This window comes from Hypanus sabinus, chromosome 13, assembly GCF_030144855.1.
Source record: "Hypanus sabinus isolate sHypSab1 chromosome 13, sHypSab1.hap1, whole genome shotgun sequence".
NCBI classification, from domain to species: Eukaryota; Metazoa; Chordata; class Chondrichthyes; order Myliobatiformes; family Dasyatidae; genus Hypanus; species Hypanus sabinus.
The window spans coordinates 50,277,920-50,298,379 of NC_082718.1; the positions used below are offsets into that span (position 1 = coordinate 50,277,920).

The 20,460-nt window shown below is 41.2% G+C and overlaps 1 protein-coding gene across 4 annotated transcripts in view; it reads left to right on the forward strand.

The window, feature by feature from the left end:
• Positions 1-215: 215 nt before the first annotated feature.
• ptpro (protein tyrosine phosphatase receptor type O) overlaps positions 216-20,460 on the forward strand; it is a 161,635-nt gene continuing 141,390 nt past the window's right edge. For 3 of the 4 annotated variants that reach the window (XM_059987593.1, XM_059987595.1, XM_059987597.1), the window contains exon 1: positions 1,880-2,005. In XM_059987593.1, coding sequence (XP_059843576.1) covers positions 1,898-2,005 — 108 coding nt within the window. In that variant the 5' untranslated portion in view covers positions 1,880-1,897. Of the gene's footprint in view, positions 558-1,879; positions 2,006-20,460 lie in introns of those variants that run through there. The other variant, XM_059987594.1, reaches the window with a different exon arrangement.

A 20,460-nucleotide genomic window follows, 5' to 3' on the forward strand; every position in this document is an offset into this window, starting at 1 on the left:
AGATGCTTCTTGCCCCAGATAAGACGACAGACGGATCGGTTAATGGAAGGGAAGCGAAAGCTCTCGGGTATTTGAAGCATGGTTGGTTACGGGCTGCAGTCTGCGAGCGAGCGAGCGAGGTGGGGGCGGGGTTACAGGCAGAGAATGGGCTTTTTGTACGGGGGATGCTCGGCGCACACTGATCAAATGCAGCGCAAAACACACTGATGGACGGATTGCAGGAAGGAGTTGGTCAGCTTGCGTGGTGTAGAAGGCGATGAGGGGAACTAGAGCGCATGCAGGATTTTTCCCAGTGTGTTAGTTCCAAGCGGAGCGGTGACAGTGAAGGAGAGGGAGGGAGGGTGGGTAGTGGGGGAAGGCAGGGACCCAGTGTGCAGCATGCAGAGTGAGCGGAGGCAGAGCAAATGATTAGATGCTGCAGGAAAGCGCCATTGTCTGTGTCAGCAGCCTTGCCCCTTGCCAGATTTCTCCATCTTCATTAAATGCATTGGGATCTGCAGAGAGGAGCCGTTTGCTCAATGGTGCTTTTTATCACTTGTTTCCTTTTCGCCGTAAAGGTAGGTGGAATGGAGCCTTAACAGCAGCGGCACTTCAGAATAAAGTCTGTTCAGCAGTTCAGCTGAGGAGCATTGATATATGCAAAGGAGAGTGGAATTGATGCAATTGTTCGATAGCCTGTGTATATTTTAACATCTTGTTAAGGTCTCCCCTGTACCCCGCTACGAGGATTCACCAAAGCCAACACAAAAGGTCGATTTAGCATAATATGCTTGTAGGCACAATGAAGTTATTTTTTTTATGTAGCACTGCTATATTCTGGTCTGGTATGGATTTAATTCTGTTTTCTGGTCTAGTCACCTTAGATGTATTCTGTAGTAGCTGGGCACTTTTTTTTTAGAAAGAGGACCTGGTTATATGTTTTTCCAACCTTTTTGTAATTGTGGATTAGTATTTGGATCAAATTAACAATCAAGCGTTGTTTACCCTTTTAGCTTCCAGAAAAATTAATGTATTTTTAAATAACTGGGGTCCAAGGAGACTACAAGAACGTTGACCCTTTCATTTCATGAGTTTAAATAGACCTATTTCCCAAGGGTAGCCATACTGCCTTTTAATAGTCCTAACAGTCATTTGTAGCCCTTTCCAAACTGCAGGAGCTGCCTGGAAAATGTTTGTGACATGTGTGAATATATTGTGATAAATTTGACTTAAGCCACCTAAGGTTAAACAAAATTTATAACTGGGCTGTTCTGATGGATATAAAGACACCGGTAATTGTTGACAATGTAAATTTACAAACAAGAATTACAGATCTGTGTATGTAGAATAAGCACACTTGCAAATATTTGTGGGGGGGGGAGGGATTGTGGAGGTAAATTTGCATAATCCAAATCATAGTGCATCAGGAAATCCCCAGGCCTCTAGGTTGATAGTAATGGACAGATGTGCTGTGGACCAGAGGTAATGCCCAGATATGTAGATGCCAGGAGCTGCTTCTAGGTTGAAAGGCGAGACTGTTTCAGCCCATACATAATGAGTCTGGAAAGTTTCCACCTTCTGTATTCTTTCTTCCTGATGGTTGTTCTGAGGCTCTTCATAATTTAAAAATTTGCCCAGCCTTGAATCCGGCTTAATCACACCCAGTAATGTAGGCATCCTTTTGTGCTTTATTTTAGACTTGAGTACAGACTTCCAGATCAGTTTGATTCTGAGGGAGGCCCACTCTCCTGAGTTCTGGTTTAGTGTGAGAAACAGCCGAGTGTGTCTGCTTCCTTGGGAGGTTGCAGCAGATCTGGCTTTCTTTTGTATTAGAGCAGTGAATGTATCCCCTGTCCCTCAAATAACAGATTATTTTGCTGTTATTGTGTTGTTCATTTTTGAAAGATTGCTGTGTTTCATGCACCTCTACAATGACCACTTCATTGGACGTAAAGCACTCATGACAAAATCTTGGGCAAGTGACTCCCAAGTGTTAAAGATGCTGAAGATTTACATGTTCCAAAGTGTAAGTTGATGCTCATTTAATACATTTCCAGCTTGTGAAGCATGAAGACAGGTTAGCTCCTGGCTTCAGTCTCTGGTCTGTAATGAGTTGTCATCTCAGCTAGTGTCAGTCCCTGCGTGATTTTCATTGTATCAGTCTACGTGTTCACCGTTATGTTCTGATGTATATGTGGTAAATAAACTTGAATCCTCCTGTGATAGGAAAGGGAATAGCTCAAATTGTTCCTTCCTCCTTGCTTATAGATATTCTCTATTGGAAGTACTTGGGTACAGCATCAGGTGTAACAGGTTGTCTGATTTCACCCTAAGACACACTGTGGTTGAAAACCACAGTCACCCTGTAGAATAAATGCTGGTCAGTGCCATCAAGCAGAAGTGTAAATGTAAGTGCTGAAGTGTTTTATAACCAAATGCACAGTCCTTCAATGTAAATCTGTTTTACTTGTCGTGCGCTAATGCTCAGCTTGATGTCAAGTCTCTTCCTGGGTAAAAGCGTGTTATTTATAAGATTTCTGTTTTGTGATCCATCTGTGAATGAATTTTCACACGTAAGGCGTGCTTAATCACCGAGCAGCTGGGCTCTGCAGCATGGAATTAAAGTTAAAGTTGGAAGAAATGACATTCTTCTAATGTAAAATGATTTGTATTTGCTTTGAATTATGCATCATATACAGGTATGAGCAAGAATCACAGAGTTATTGTTGCATAATGTCTAGATAAATCTCCTGAGCTACAGTTGCTTGCATGCATGTATTATTTAATTTCACAATCTTCCTTAGAGTATATTTAAATATCTCAAACTGGTATTTCAAAAACACTATTAATGGAAATACTCATGGAGATTTCTGTTAAAATTAAAGTGGAATGATGGTTTACAAACTGATCTGAAACTGGTTGATAGGACTGATGCTCCTGAGTCTATATCACCCAAGACCTGCTCCAAGGATGGCCATAATATAGACTGTGGGAGTGTGCTGCAGTGTTGGAGGTGATCTTTTTCAGAGGAGACATTTTAAGTGAGGCTGTCAGGTGGACGTAAAAAATGTGGGAAACAATAGCTGTTGGTGATTTAGCTGCTCAGAACCCTTTTTTTGTCGTTCAGTGATGGGTGCCTTGGCTGGCTGATCCCCAAGACCCCTGATTCAAGTTTTTTTGTTAATCTGTTCAGCTCGGTCTTGAACATAATGACTCACCATCCAGGAAGCTCTGATGTACAGAATCTCAGATTCATGGTCCTCTTGAGAGGAAATTCCTCCTTGTATTGGTCAAGAATGGATAAACTTTCACCCTGATATGGCATCCTTTTGTCCTACATTTTCCCCACCTGAGCTGATGTCCTCATTAGTTACCTTAGCAAACAGCTTTTGGATTATAAACAGAAGCACAATGCTGGAGGTACTGCAAGTCAGGCAGCATCTGCAAGGAGAGAAACAGAAGTAACTTTTAATGTCGGAGAATGTGAGAATTCAAGCATGTTTCAGTCTGCAGTGCAGCAAGAGAGTTGACCGCAGTGATGCTTGATATTGTGAATTTCGGTTCTGAATGCTGTTTGCTTGCTTTATTGTTTGCACGATTTGTTGCTTTTTCTCTCCCCTCATTAGGTGTTCAGCAGTCTTCTTTTTAATGGGCTCTATTGGGGTTCTTTGTTTATTGACTACCGGTAAGGAGACAAATCTCAAAGTTGTATGAAGTATACATACTTTGACAATAAATGTACTTTGAATGTCTGTGATAGATTGCAGACCAAAGATGTTTATCGAAAAATTGCTGTAAAAGAAAAATTGTCATATTGGGGTAAATAAAACCAGTTGAAACAAAGGTACTGCCACATACATGGTCAAAGTAAGTTTATTACCAAAGTACATATATCTCACCATATATAACCCTGAGATTCATTTACTTGTGGGCATACTCAACAAATCCACAGAATTATAACCATAACAGAATCAGTGAAAGACTGTACCAACTCGGGTGTATAACCAGTGTGCAAAAGACAACAGACTGTGTGTAAATACAAAAAGAAAGAAGTGATGATAAATAGCCAATAAATATCGAGAACATGCAATGAAAGGTCCTTGAAAGTGAGTCAGTAGGTTGTGGGTACATTTCAACAACTGGACATGTGAAATTGAGTGAAGTTTCATGTTTGATTCAAGAGCCTGATGCCTGAGGGGTAATAACTATTCCTGAACCTGGTGGTGTGAATCCTGAGGCTCTTGGACTTCCTTCCTGATGGCAACATTGAGAAGAGAGCATGTCCTGGGTGATGGGGGTCCCTGTCGATGTATGCTGCTTTCCTGCAACAGCATTTCATGCAGATGTGCTCAATGGAGGGAAGAGCTTTGCCCGTGATGGACTGGGCCATACCCACTACTTTTTGTAGGATTTTCTATTAAAGGACATTGCTGTTTCCAGGCCAAGCTGTGATGCAGCCAGTCAATATACTCTCCACTACACATCTATAGCAGTTTGTCGGTAGATGTCATTCTGAGTCTTCACAAACTCCTGAATGAGTAGAAACACTGCCATACTTTATCTTGTAATGGCACTTATGTGCTGGGCCCAGGACAGGCCCAAAAATGATACCACCAAGGAATTTAAAGTTGCTCACCCTCTCCACCTCTGATCCTCTGATGAAGACAGGCACATGGACTTCTATTTCCTTCTCCGGAAGGAAATAATAACCTCCCTGGTCTTGCTGACATTGAGCAAGAGGTTATTGCTATGGCACCAATCAGACAGAGAAGGGAAAAGGGAAGGGGGGAAAGGAATTTTTTTTACTAGAAGATATCGATATTCATGCCATCAGGTTGGAGGCTACCCATAAGGAATATAAGATGTTGCTCCTCCACCCTCAGGGTGGACTTAATATGGCACAAGAGGAGGCCATGAACCAACATGTCAGATCAGGAATGGGAATTGGAATTAAAATTGTTGGGTGCTGGGAAATTCCACTTTTGGTGGATGGAGCAAAAGGGTTTGACAAAGCAGTCCTCAGCTTACAATGAGTCTCACCAGTGTAGAGGATCCAGTGTAAGTAAGCAGAAAATATTAGGCATAAGATTAAAAATGCTCAAAATTATAACTGTTAGCTGTTAAATAATATTCCATTTAACTGATCTTGGGCAGTGTCTTTGTTTGCACATTCTCCCTTAGACTACATGCATTGTTTTCCATTTCCCCAAATACATGAGGTCAAAAGGTTAATTGGCATTGATAAATTTCTCCTGAGGGAGTGAATCTGGGATGTAGTGATGGAGAAGTAGGGGGAATAAAATGAGATTACAGGTATGTGTTGCTTAATGTCCATGATACATTCTGTGAAATTGGACGTTATGTGATTTGGACGTTGTGTGAACACCATATTATATGCTTAGTAAACCTATATGGAGTGGTACTAAACTCAGTATCGTAGTCTGGTCCTGCTTTTTCTTTAAGCATTTTGAACAATCTCCATGCCTTAGCAGTGATCGTCACCATGCTGAGAGGGATTCTGTCTTGTGTTTGGTCCTCAGTCCATTGGCAATTTCTCCACATCCGATATAGAGCAATTTAGAGCATTCTTACATTTTGCATTTTAGAGCAATAGCATTCACTGGTTTTCCACCTTCATATTGTTTAATAACCTTTTGTTTCACTTCCAAATCAATACTTTTCCTTTGCCTCTTGCTGCTGCTATCACTAGGAGTGGTTTTGCTGTGTTTGGAAGCCATGATGTACTTTACGGTAATATTTTAGAAAGAAGACTAAACAGAGAGGTAACGCTGCTACACTCAAGAGACGCGAGATACGCGAGATTGGTTATGTCCACTACATCATGTTCTCTGATCGGGACTACGGATGTATATGCGATCGGATGTTGTCCGAATAGACATTAAGTGGCACACACATACTTGATGTTCAGCATAAATCTGATGGGCTGAAGAACCAGATTTTGTGCAGTGACTCAGTGAAAACATTGTTTGACAAGCACTATTAGAGCTCTTTGCGAATGTAAATAGCAAGATGACAGAGAAATTGTGTATTTAGATTGTTAAAAGGCAGTCGATTAGGTGCTAGTTAGAACGTCATAGGGACAATATTGAATTTGCAGAATCCGGTCCATAATTTTCCATCTCGCATTCCCGCACTGACCTGTCTATCTCTGGCCCTCCTACTATGGTCCACATATGCTCAAGGAACACCACCCCATGTACCATCTGTGAACATTACAGTCCTTGAGATTTAATATTAAATTTAGCAACTCTCCTCTCCATGCATACAGCTCTTTTTAATAGTTTAATTTTAATAGTTGTCTCTAACAGCTTTTTAAAAAAATAATTATTAATTTGGGAAATTTGGTCTGTTCTCTACCAGAGATTCGCTGTTTGCTCCACTTTCTCCAATATACTTCACGTTTCCAGTTCCAATGAAGGAGGTGGAAACTTTAGAAAGCGTGCAGAGGAGTTTGTTGCGATGCTGCCTAGATTAGAGAACATGTTTTAAGAGGAAAGATTGAGTGAGCTGGAGCTCTTCTCTTTGAAGAGGAGTGTCTTCATAGAGTTGTACAAGATATTAACAGGCATAGATCGAATGAATAGTCAGAGACTTTGTTTCCCATGGTGGAAATGGCTAATCCTGGAGGGCATAATTTTAAGGTGATTGGAGGAAAATATAGGGGATTTGTCAGATTTAAGTTTTTTTTTACACAGAGAGTGGTGAATGTGTGGAACACCCTGTTGGGAGTGGTTGGAGAGACAGATACAACAGGGGCCATTAAGAAGCATGGGTGATGGAAAAACGGAAGATTGTGTGGGAGGGAAGTGTAAGATTGATCTTGGAGTTAATTATAAGATCAGCACAACATTGTGGGCCGAAGGGCCTGTAATGTTCTGTGTTTTTTTAATCTAAAACATTGGCTTTATTTCTCTCCCCACTGATGCTGCCTGACCTCCTGAATGCTTACAGCATTCCCTGTTCCTATTTCATATTTCTAACATTTGCAGTTTTTAAAATCAATCCAATACAGGCTTGATCTGTTCTCATAAGACACCTACGTTGTCCCAGGAGTCATTACAGTAAATCTTCTCAAAGCAATTACGTCCTTCAGTAACAGGACCAAAATGACATGCAGTGCTTCAATGTGTTCTCCGCAAATCCCTGTGTGCCTGTAGCAAGGCTACTCTGCTCTCATACTCCAGACTCCTTGTGATGAAGGCTAGCGTTTCATTTGCCTTCCTAATTACTTGCTATACCTGTGTGCTAACCATCTGTGTTTATTGTACAAAGGCATACAAATCTCTCCCAACACTCGATTCAATAGTCTCACACAATTCAAATAATCTGCTTTTGTTCTTTCTACCAAAGTCGAAAACTTTGCGCGTTCCCCACGCTCTACTCCATCTGCCACCTTTTTGCTGGCTCCCAGCCATTTTGCCGGCTGTTCATGTCCTCACAACTTGCATTCCCACCCGTCTTTGTACTGTTAGTTAGCTTTGACCACTACAATAAATTCTGAAGCTTCATCTAAATCATTAATAAGAATTGCAAATAACTGTGACCTCAGCGCTGATCCCCATGGCAACTCTCTAGCTGCAGCCTACCAACCTGAAAATGAGCCGTTTATTCCTACCCTACACCAATTTTTCATTTGTTCTGATGAATATTAGCACAAACACCATGAGGCCTTTTGGAAATCCAAATATAGCACATTTGTTCTATGCACCATGCTAGGTGCACCTTCAAAGAATGCTGATAAAATTGACAAACTTGATTTTACTGTTGTTTAGTGTTAATCTACCTGACTGGATAGTGATTTTCTGAGGGTTGTGTAACTACTTTCCTAATATTGGACTCCAGCATTTCTCAACAACAGATACTGGACAAGCTGGCTTTATCCCTTCGTTATTAAGTAAGAGTTAGCTTTGCAGTTTCTGTTCTAGTTTATTTTGAGATTCTGGGAAATTTTGAAAGATGGAAACCACGTGTATAACTATTGCTGTGGTGTTCCCTTTCAGCAACCTTGGATTAAAGCCATTAAGTCCAGAACATTGTCCTTCTCGTTATTCTACCCAGTTACCGTCTGTGGTGAGGGGTGAAATGGGAAGCAGAGCTAATATCACAGTTGGATCACTGATTAAAAACCAAGAAATCAAATTTCAGAGTACATTTATTATTAAAGCCTGAGACTTGTCTTCGTGCAGGTAATCACAAAAACAAAGAAATACTGGAGAACCCTTTTAAAGTAAAAGCCCGCATAACAAGACCATCAAACGCACAAAAAACACAAAACAAGTAAATAACACACAGAGCATTAAACATCAAACTGCAGAGTCCTCAAAAGAGAGTTCACAGCCATGAGTCGCCAGTGACCGCGGCGATAGCCACAGAGTGAGTCCGTTCAGTGCGATGTTGATGGCTGCAGGCCACAGCCACGTTCACAGTTCCACAACAAAGTTATTTGAAGTTGTTGAGTTCAATTGCAATATGTACAGACAGAAGATTAAATGCTGTTCCTCAAGCTTGGATTGGGCATCATTTGGGATGCTACAGTCCAATACGTCAGAGTGGGAGAGAGAAGTAATGTGGTTGGCAACAGGAAGCTTGCAATCTCCCAGGTGAACTGAACAAGGGTGTTCAAGGTGACCATGGTGTGAGCTCTGAATGCAGTACACTAGATTAAAGGAACTGAAAGTGAGTCACAATTTCACATGCAAAGAATTTTTTTAGTCCCTGGCTGGTGGGAAGGGAAGAGGTGAAAGGACAATTGTTGCCAGAGAAAGTGCCATAAGAAGGAAAAATAGTTGTGGGAATGGAAGAGAGGATCGCAGAATTGGAAAGGGTACGGCAAAATGCTAAATGAGGAGAAGACAAAAAGGTGTGTCTGGTGGTGGAATCTCTTTGAAGGTGGTAGAAATTGTAGACAATGATCAATTGAATGTGGGGCTGGTGGTGTGTGAACCGGGGACCAGGGAGCTCTAACCCTCTTCAGTCATCCATCTGGTGTATTATCTCTGCTTTTCTTTTCCTTTTCATTTTGTTTTGGGTATGTAGGATGTGCTCAACCTGACCTTATGGGCATGTCTTCTAGTTCAGCTTTTTGCAACTTCCCCATTCTTCTGGTCCTGGTCCTTTCGCTTACACTATCACCTCTCACTGCTCCTGTTCACACATGGACATCCCCATGGTCCCTCTAGTTTTTCCCACCCTCACCATCCCTGCAGCTTTGTTTGTCTCCTTTTCAGTTCCGATCAGGGAGCTCTGCTCTCTAGTGTTGTTTCTATTCCTTTAGTTTCAGCCTGAGCTGCTGAAAATTCTCATCATTCTGTGTTTAGATTTCCACCTGTTTTTTGTTTGATTTTCAGATCTAACACCTTGACTGCAATGGTTTCAAATGTTGAAGAACATGACAGATTCTGCTTTAATTGCCCTCTGGTTTTTGAGATTGTTTGTTGTCAGTGTTTAAACATATTATTATTAAATTGCCACTTAGGTGTTGACACCCAATTCAGTATTATGTACCACATGCTAACTAAGCACTCTACATTTCTGCACAATTACGACTCATGCGTTGCTTTCTAGTTCCTTGACTAGGTCAGAAACAGTGAAGTGCAGTTCTTTAATTTTTCAATGAAGTGTGAAATTCCATTGTATATTGTCAGATGAAGCTGTACCTGGCAACTGTCTTAACACTTGGCTTCTAGTCAGATACTGCTTTTAGAAAATAATTGACTGTAGTTCTCCTTAAATTAACATTATCTTACCACATTAGCTGTCAAAAATGGTATGATTAATGCAGGGCTTACTTTGCCTGATTTCCCCTGCTACCTAAATCACTTCCAACCTTGTTGCTATTCATTTCATGATATATTAACAAAATCTTGCTGTTGACGATTGCTTAAAAAGAAGCATATCCTAGGATAGGATTTATTTTTCCTTATTTAATCCAGTAGAAGCAAATGAAGAAATAAGGGAATTTTGTTGGATGGATTTATCTGGGTGAGTATAGTACCAGAGGAATCAACCTCAGAGTAGAGGGACTGAGATGAGGAGGAATTCCTTTAGTCAGAAGGTGGTGAATCTGTGGAATTCAATGCCACAGTCAGCGATGGAGACCAAGTCATTGGGTATATTTAAAGCAGAAGCTGATGGGTTCTTTATTAGTAAGGGTGTCAAACGTTAGGTGGAGAAGGCAGGAAAATGGGATTGAGAGGGATAATAAATCAGCCATGATAAAATGACAGAGCTCAATGGGCTGAGTAGTCTAATTATGGTCTTATTTTTATAAAGTTATGCTTCAATTGCACCATACCTAATCTTGGAGACAAATTTCCATTACCATTCATCTACTAGTTTTGAGGTGGTGAGTGTCCGAACATCGTATGAAGGTTACAACTTATCCAGAATCTGAGATTGATTCCCTTCAGTTCAGAACTAATGGGGGAACATTAGTGGTAGATCTTCCAATCACCAAAGAGAGTCGGGAATCTGACCTTCTCTTCCTCCCACTACCTTAGTTGACACAAGACCTTTTTGCTTTAACTTCTCTCTAACCTTCAGTCCTCCTACCAAATGTAAGATCCAGCTGAAAAGATTGAGAGCTGTGATTTTTATTCACTCTAGATCACTCTCTTTTATATGTGAGGCATTACGTGAGTTTTCAGACCTTTGTGTGAAACCTGTAAATTCTAATCATGTAATTTCCTAGGTGTTTGTGACAGCTTTTCAATGAATGATAGACAATCTTCAGGATGCAGAAGCACAGAGAACCCTCCTTTGAAGCAAGAACCTGCAGTTTTTACACAGCACAGCAGGGGAAAATTGCTGTGCTTACAGTGCATTTGAAGAATTTTAACTTGACTAAAAGGATCTTTGTATTTTGAACACTCTCCCAAATGACAAAAATTACTTTTACTTTCAGTCATTGAAAATGTCTACTGATCAGCTTTCGATGCTGATTTGAGCTGGAGGGAACTATAGTGTAATCTCAACAAGGTGGGTGGAGAAAAATGTAGCGGCGGAGGTGTCGGAGTAAAATTTTATACATAACGTGATGAGTTCATAGAGGGCCTTGTCAGGGATGGTGGTAGAGGCAGATACATTGGGAGTTTTTAAAAAACTCTTGGATAGGTACATGGATAATAGAAAAATAGAAGTCTACCTAGGAAGGAAGGGTTAAATTGTTGTTAGCATAGGTTAAAAGATTGGGATTACATCGTGGACCAAAGGCCCTGTAATGTTCTATGTTACTGATCTGAAACTGCGGCTGTATTTCTCTCTCCATTGATGAACACTTGATACATTCTTTGCTTCTGTTTCAGATTTCAATTATCTGCTATTTTTTTTCCTCCAAAAATTTTGCATTCTGCGATAAAGTTACCCAAATTTAAATCCCAGACAGTGTACGTTTGATAGAAGAACCCTGGATGTGGTCACTTCCTTCTAAACCTGTTAGAGATCAGAGATTAGAATCAGAAATAATCCCAATGGGCTGAATATGTTGGAGTCAGGCTGCTGTGTGAGTAAACTGAGCTTCCACGTCTGAAAGGGATCCGGCTTGAGGAGCAGGTTGTAACTGGTGAGTGCACCTTGTCCAGTGAGTCCCAGGGTCCTGCCTTTTTACACTAAGGAAATCTGTGAACCCTTGCCACTCTAAACTGCTCATTAGTTTTTAACTGCCTCTGATAAATAGTATTAAATAATCAAAAGCATTTACCTGCAGTAACCTTTTTCCCATTCTGATGGTTTCTGGCGTTTCTTACCCTCATCGGTGTAAGACTGAGTGACGGGTATTAAGCGCACTCAAAGCTTTCCCTCAGCAGGTCAGTGACAGAGCAGATGTACCACTACTTGACCCTCGGCTCACTTCCCACTCCCATGTGAGAGGGGAAACCTGAGATGTCCTTCAGCACATTTTGCTGTTTTCCCTTCATTGGAGAGCATGATTCAGCACTGTGGATTAGGAAAGGGGAGAATTGCTGACATTTCAAGTTAAAATGCCAACAATTCCAACTTCTCTTCCTCTCCCCTCCCCAGCTCCCTTCAGGTACAGCTCAACCTGCAGCTTATTCCAGCAGTTTATTGTTCTACGATGTATTCAAGGTTGCTTACTCTTCAGGATTGCCATTTGATCTCCAGAAGTTATAAAATTACAGGGGCACTGAAAAGCTTTGAATTCTACTTGATCAGTCATCCTTTGGACTTTGGTGGATTAACAGATTTTCTAGACTGTTTGATGTTCTTCTGGTTAGTACCCAAACATACTCTTATTTCTTTGTTCCAATATCTCTTTATCAGATGGAGTCTTCCAGTGAACTCATTAAGTTTAAAGGCATCGGGCAATACTCAGGCACTCAGGACCCCAGTTGAGGTCATACACCTTTTTGCCCTCTAAAGCCCTACTTAGGTTCCAAGCTAACGAGTTGACTGGATACCAAGTCATCATGATTTCTGAATGATTGGGTGCTTAACGAATGAAGTTCTACTGTACTTTCAGTGGGTGAAGATTACTTTGATACTTTAAAAAGTTTTGACCGATCTGACTGTGAAGCCTAAAGTCCTGTTCCATATACTCTGAAATCCTCTTAAATCAGGGGGTTCCCACCTTTTCTCTGCCTTGGACCAGTGCCATTAAGCAAAGGGTCAGTGGGCTCTAGATTGGAAAGCCCTGATTTACAGTAAGTTGGCCCCCAGTTTGGAAAAGTTTGATGCTTGTTGGAGTAGGTTACAAACTGCCATGTGGACTCCCAATTGGAAGTAACTTGTTTTTCCTCTCAATGTTTGAAGAACAATAAGGATGAGGGTGTGGGGTTGGGGGGGGAGATGAATGGACAATGTTTGAGTGGGGGAAGGATGATACATGGGCTGTTAGGTGATAGACCGAGATGGGGGTGAAGGATGATGGGCAGACGGAGCCAAGTGGGAAGAGTGGAATTGAGACAGGCAGGTGGATGATAGGTGAAGCATGCACAGGGAAGAAGGAAGATCGATATTTATAGAAGCCAGTGTAATGTCTGATTGAGAATGCCACAATAAATCACACAAGGCAAAGATAATGTGATCATATGTGTTTTTTCTTTGCTTTCAATAAGAAAGCAAACATCACTAAAATCTCGCAAAGCAAACTTATATTTGAATGGGGATCAGCAGTGTAGATGACCACTGTGATTGAGATGGGATTGATTGATGGGATCAGGATAGATGATATTGATTGGGGAGGCCAACCTTAAAATAAAAGTGCTGAGCATTTAGGCACAAGAACTTAAAGTGCGCTCCATAATATGCCAGTGCAGAGATCTCTGCTTAATTTGGCAGTGTTGCAGTAGGAAACCAAAAGATATGGTGCCAGGTATCAGAATCTGAATCATTGAGTGTGTGCCTTCAGGCTTCTGTGCCTCCTTCCTGATGGCAGCAATGAGAACAAGGCATGACCTGGGTGATGGAGGTCCTTAATGATGGATGCCTCCTTTTTGAAGATGTCCTGGATACTACAGAGGCTAATGCTCATGATGGAGCTGACTAAGTTCACAACTCTCTCCAGCTTGCTTTGATCCTGTTCAGTAGCACCCCCTCCCACTCCCCATAGCAGATGGTGGTGGAACCAGTTAGAATACTCTCTACTGTACATCTGTAGAAATTTTTGAGTGTTTTTGGTGACATTCCAAATCTTCTCAAGCTCCAAGCTCCAAATGAAATATAGCACCTGTCATGCCTTCTTTGTAGCTACATCGATATGTTGAGTCTAGCTTAGATCCTCAGCGATATTGACTCCCAGGAACATGAAATTACTCACTCTTTCCAATTCTGATCCCTCTATGAGGACTGGTGTGTGTTCCCTCATTTTACCCTTTCTGATGTCCACAATCAGCTTGCTGATCTTACTGATGTTGCAGGCAAAGTTGTTACTGCGACACTACTCAACTGGTTGATAATATCTTGCTCCTGTATGCCCTCTCATCACCATCTGAACTTCAGCCAACAAATAGTGGGCAAGTTGAACCAATCCCACATTTTCTGTCCCTTTTTGAAAGGATGTAACAAGAAGCTAGTTTTTATTGCATTTTTTGGTCTCTCTTTTGAAGGACTTTAACAGCTCAAACTTTACAGCGACATATTAATCACTGGTCACCATTGGCAACTTGTTTGGATCATTCTTCAGCATCAGTACATTCATTTCCAGGTGGAAACTCTCTTTCTCTTTGTGGCTTCACATCAGAAGTTTTGATGCTTGACAGAACAATGAGAAGTACAGACATCAAATTAAATAGTGTGAATGCATTTAACAGGTATTATTCTTGCTCACAGCTGACTTACAATTAACATTTACACAACTGTGACTTTATGCATTAATTCACAAAGTTTAATTATGTTTTCTGAGGTTTGGTTTTTTAATATTAGTGGTGTATGTTGGAACATACCCAGAAGTATTGGAAAGCTACCAGCTTAATTAAAACAACTGTGTCTCCATTAATAAGGAGGTGAACTAAATCATAAATACACAGTAGTCTCAGCTGAAGAGCTTTGGGAAGCTTGTGACTTAGCTTGAGACGTTGTCATTTTGAGACAACAATACCTTGAGGCCTCAGTAGGCTTGGCTTGGTACTTAAAATGTCAGGGATTGGAAAGGCAGGCAGGAGGCTGAGAGTAGAGAATCGGACAGCTCAGCTGGGTAGGAAGGGAGGGGCAGTTGGATTATGACTGAGAGTGGAGGGAAGGTTGCATTAGAGCAGGAGTTCCCAACGTGGGGTCCACGACTACTCGGTTAATGGTAAAACTCCTTGGCTTAAAAAAGGTTGGGAACTCCTGCGTTAAAGGACCGTCTGTATTTTGGGTGGAGGAGGACAGAATATTTGGGAGAATCATGATGTTGCTGCCTTTGTTGAAGGTATGGAAGAGCCTTAAAATTTATGAAAGTGCTTTATTTGCATGCAAGTTCCCCAGTTTGTGGGATTAATGCAGTTACAAAGCGCCCTAGAAAATTCCCTTCCACACATTAAAAGGAATGTTGCCCTGGGAACTGCATCATCACTTTACTGGCAAGGATGACTTGGAAGCAGCTTGTTTAACCAGGGTATGGTCACAAATGTGTACTTGGATTAATTAAATCTACATTTACACTGAAAATAATCGTACTGTGATTCAATTGCAAGGCAAAAGTATGTTAATTGTGATTGTGATTTTACACCGTATTTGTCTGTCTGCCATGCACTCTCTCTGTAAGTGTAACACTATGTAATGTATTCTGTTATTCTTTTTCTCCTTGTATTGATGCTTTGGAATAATCTGTACGAATATCAGCAAAACAATGTTTTTTTTTAATGTTTGCGCTGGTACAGGTGATAATATGCTAATTACTTGAGATCTTAACAACCAGTGAATTATTTGTTGAGTAATAGTGTGTAGTGTAAACGTGAACACAACCAGGAAGAGGCAGTGTTACTGACATTCTCAGTCATCAGTAAGGCCTTGGCATAATTTACCTGTCCTCTCTGCTCATAATGCACAGAAATATTGACTAAGGTTATGCAGTTGGGTTATTTAGTGAGGTTTGGTCAGAGAACTCTGCCTTTTGAGCTGAGAGCTCTAGCCAGAGCTCATGGACTGCAAACTCCTGGTGTATCCTATAGTGTATGCATCTGTTTCTTTTAGCTGCTCAGGTTGGGACCTGGCTGAGTTTGAATTCAGGACCATCTGCCTTGAAGTCCATTGCTGATGCCACTACACCACCAGCTGACCCCTTCTTAGCCTAATTTGTGCTAGAATGTACAGTCTCTTATGCAGCTTGGTAACTCCGGAAAAGGCAGAAGGCAAAGCGTTTGACAAAATTGTTGCGATTTTGCAAAATCACTTGAGTTCAGAACTGCTAATAATAGCTGAGAGACTTGGATACTGCAAAATGAACTTGTCAAAGGATGAAAGCATTTCTGAATACATTGCAAGACTGTGCAAACTTTCCCAATACTGTGACTTTAGAAATGAACTTTCTGGTGCATTAAAGGACAACCTTGTATGTGGCATACATTGTCAAAACATTCTAAAAAGGCTACTGTCAGAAAGAGACCTAATCTTATAATGGGCATTAACCATTTCAGTATTGTTAGAGACTGCAGCAAAGGATGCAGCAGAACTACAGAAGGAGTCCAGAATGTTAAACATGGTGCAAAAAGCCAAAAAGGTTATCAATGTGGCAAATCCTCCCTTGATGCAAAGAAAAAGTTTGCAGAAAGTGCAACAGAAAAGACCACAAAGAGAGAGTGTGCAAGTCAGATAAAAAGCACAACCAAAGAGAAAAACCACACAGTGAAAAGTTTCAAACACAAAACTAAACAAATACATAAAGTGACTGAATATGAAACTGAATCAGACAACACAGAGTCTGACAAAGGTGATCTGTCATGCCTAGAACTGTGTAGCATTACTGAAACAGATCACAAAATCTTATGGATCACAATCTTATGGATCACAAAACTGAAAATGGAACTGGATACAGGGTCAGCTTTGGTTGTAATCTCAGAGACAGACTACAACAGACTGTTTTCTAAGCTACCTTTAGAAGAGACCTCGGTGATGCTAAAGACCTACACAGGCAAAAAAAGTGTCCTTCAAAGGCAAACTGAAAGTGATCTGAGGTATGGAGGCAAAACACAGCTGTTTAAGCTTTATGTGTTGAAAAGTAGAAGGCCTGCATTTTTCAGATGCGAATGGTTGAGACAAATTCAACTAGACTGGCACACAATCAAAGCTCTCAATGTGTGACCAACAGGCAACTGTAGCCCAAATGGTAGCACTAACCAGAGACTGTCATAGCTGCTTAATGCTAATGAGAAGGTGTTTGAGAAGGGTAAACACAAAGGCATGAAGGCCAGAATTGAATGAGATGAAGCAGCAACACCAGGGTTCCATAAAGCACATCCAGTGCCTTACACGCTAGGTCCTAAAGTGGATGCTGAGCTGCAGAACTTGGAGGCGTCTGGTATTCTATCCAAGGTTGAGTGGAGTGATTGGGTCACACCCATTGCAGACAGGAGGAAAGTGGGAATGGTCGGAAATATGTGAAAGAACATTCAAGAGACTAATAACATCAGATGAACTGTGCACCCATTATAACCCATCTCCATTCTTCAGACTGGTGTGTGATGCCTCCTATGACATTGGAGCCATTTTGTCACACACTATGAAAGATGGATCTGAAAGTCTACTGACGAATCAGCAAATCGACCAAAAGGCCATTAGTCTAGTATGGGGAATAAAGATGTTCCATCACTGCCTCTACAGACAAAGGTTTCCTGTAGTCACAGATCACCAGCCCCTTGTGTCCATTTTCAATCCCTGGAGTGGAATCCCAGTGATATCTGCTACCCAGTTACAATGTTGGGCACTTTTCTTAGGAGCCCATTGCTAACGATTTGTCCTGTCTTCCACTATTGGCAACTGAAGAAGAAACGTGTTCATTCTGTGACCCAGCAGAAGTATTCCACACCACATTGGTGGACCAGTTGCCAGTAACAAATTCTGAGATACAAGGAGAAACTGGGAATGACCCGACATTGTCAAAAGTCAATGACATCACTATGTGAGGATAGCCAGCTCATGATGATCCTATATTTCCTCGTGTTGCGGATCCGTCTAACCTGCACTCTAGAGTGTTAGAGAATCTGATGGACACCTGGGTACAGTCAAGATGAAGAGTCTCGCCTGGAGTTATGCGTAATGGCCGGGAATAGATAGACAAATTGAAGACGGCCAAAAGCTGTTCAGGAAGCCATAAAGTTCAAAATACGCCCCCACAGGCACTGTTACACTCATGGGAGTGACCGTCGTCACCATGGCAAAGAATACATATTGGCTCTGCTGGGCCATTCATGAACTCCATGTTTCTGATTGCTGTAGATATTCAAAGTGGCCTGGGGGCATACCAATGAAGTTAATGACATCAGAAAAGTCTGTTTCTACTCTGAAGACTATCTTCACCAGAAATGGCTTACCAGAACAAATTGTGAATGACAATGGAGCACAATACATGTCAGAAGAATTTAGACAATTCATGAAGAAAAATGGCATCAAACACTTCAAGTCAGTTCCTCACCACCCAGAAACAAATGAGTTAGCTGAAAGGTTTATCCAACCATTCAAGAAGTAAACTAAAGCTATGGAAAAGGGGAAAATTTCTCTACAGCACAAAGTGGATATCTTCCTTTTTGTGTATCGGAACTTTGTTCATGCAACAACAAATCAAACATCTGCAATGCTGTTCATGGACAGGAATTTGAGATCTCGCATAGACCTCCTGAAACCAGATCTGTGGAGGGAAGTGCAGAATAAACAGTTCATCTGATTGCCAAGTAAATCAGCAAGGAACTTGAAAGTTGGACAAGAAGACCTAAAGTGTGATTACCGAGAAGACAAGTGGACACCCGAAAGAATAGCTACAAGAACTAGACCACTGATGTACACAGTGGATGTTGGAGATCAGGCATGGAGATGTCATGTGGACAAGATTACTGAATGTTCAGCCAAAGAACACAGGAGTCAATTGCATCCAAGATGGACTCATTGCAGCCACTGGACTTGCCTCTCAGATGACCATTTCACTGACAGCAATGTGACACTGGAAAATGGAAAAAGTTGTCTTTGACAGTACGCTGGTCAAACCTAATGCCACTCCACAGGTCCAAAAAGGCTATCCTGAAAGAAACAAAATGCCATCCGAAAGACTGTATCTTTAGTTTAGTGAAGTTAGTTATGGGCTGGTATGTTTACTTGAATATAGTCTGTTAAAGGGAAATTGAAGGTTTTGTTACATATACAGTTTTATGTTACATTAATCTAAAGGGAGAGGAAGTGTAGCGTATGGATCTATTGCTTTTAGCTCAATGACTGCCCTTAGTACTAAATATTGACTGATGACTTAGCATGGCTCTCCCTCTGCAGTGTGAATATACCAGGTAACTTCTCCGCATGTGTGTTATCATTTGTTTGATATGTAGTTGTACAGACACAACACATCCCTCAGTAAGTATAAGGAGGAGTCAAATAAGACGTCGTCCATTGCCCTTGCACAGCAATGCAATTTTCACTGTGGATTGAGAAGTGTTCCGAACTGCTTGACCAGATTTAGAATTGTGGGGTCCACGCTTGCTACTTATTCTCCATTGCCCTAAAGCAATTGAGTTCTGAAGCACATGGCTGATCTTAGAACTGAGGCTAAGGCCCTGTATGGTGCATAAGCCTTACATGAAGTAATTGGGTAATATGGGGAGACCCGGACAAGTCTACCATTATCATGCTGTTGGGATGTTTTGAACGATAGTAGAGCCACACAACCCCCACTCCGAGCTTTGCCATCTGTCAAGATTTCTCAGCATTCTTGAATGTCCTTGACATTTAAAAACATTGAGGTTATTAAGAATGAAATAATCTTTGCATTGCATATGAAAAATGTTCAGGCAATAATTTCAGTTAGCATTATTAAATCAATGAAAGCAAAAAACAGATAATTAGAAAGTGATGTAACCTTCAATTTTCGTGCCCCTCTTCTGGGCAACCATAAAAACATACATGGTCTGCTGGGGCTCACGATGTCAGACCAGGTTCCCAAGTGTGATGCTTCACCTTTGAACAGCATGCAAGGTGCAGCTGGGAAGTTACTCTGGCTCTGCTGGCAAGGTCAGGATTTCTGCCTCCCCCAGCATGGATGAGGTGGGGGAGTGTAACACTATGTACTGCATTCTGTTCTCGCTTTTCCCCTTGTACTGATGTTTTGGAATAATTTGTCGAAATGTCATACAAGACAACATTTTCTACCGTTTCCTGGTGCAACTGATAATATACCAATTAGCCAATTACTTGAGAGCTTCACAACCAATGAATTATTTGTTGTTGATTGACTTGTTTATTGGAAATGTGAGTCTAAATGCTGAGTTTCTGTGCAGATCTCAAATCACAACCTAGTATCAGTACCAAAGTGCTTTCTCTTTCCTGATCAATTTTATACAAGAAAATTACTTAGTGATGGTTTATTATTAGATTTGTATTCAGCTTCAATCCTGACCTTGTGTCCTTCTGTACATTCTCCCCGTGCCTGTATTAGTTTCCATCTGGTGCTCCAGTTTCCTCCCACATCCCAAAGACACACTGCTAGGTTTGTTGGCTACTGTGAATGACTGCTCAGTGACAGCAAGAATGAAAAGGAGAGTTGACGGGTGCAGAAGAGAGAATGGATTGTAGAACTGTGGTGCAGTATAGAAACGGGGAATGGGACTGATTCTCTCTGTTCTGTTGGGAGTGGATCTGACTTGATGGGCAGAATAGCCTGCTTCTATCTTGTATTGAGTAATATGTCAATGTGCAGTCCTCTCAGAGACCTGTCAAATATGCCCCAGTTTTGAGACACAAGCTCAAAGCATTTTTTGTTTTGCTTGTTATTTAGTAAATGTTAAAACTCAAATGGCACATGTGGAACTGCATTGCAGAAAATTG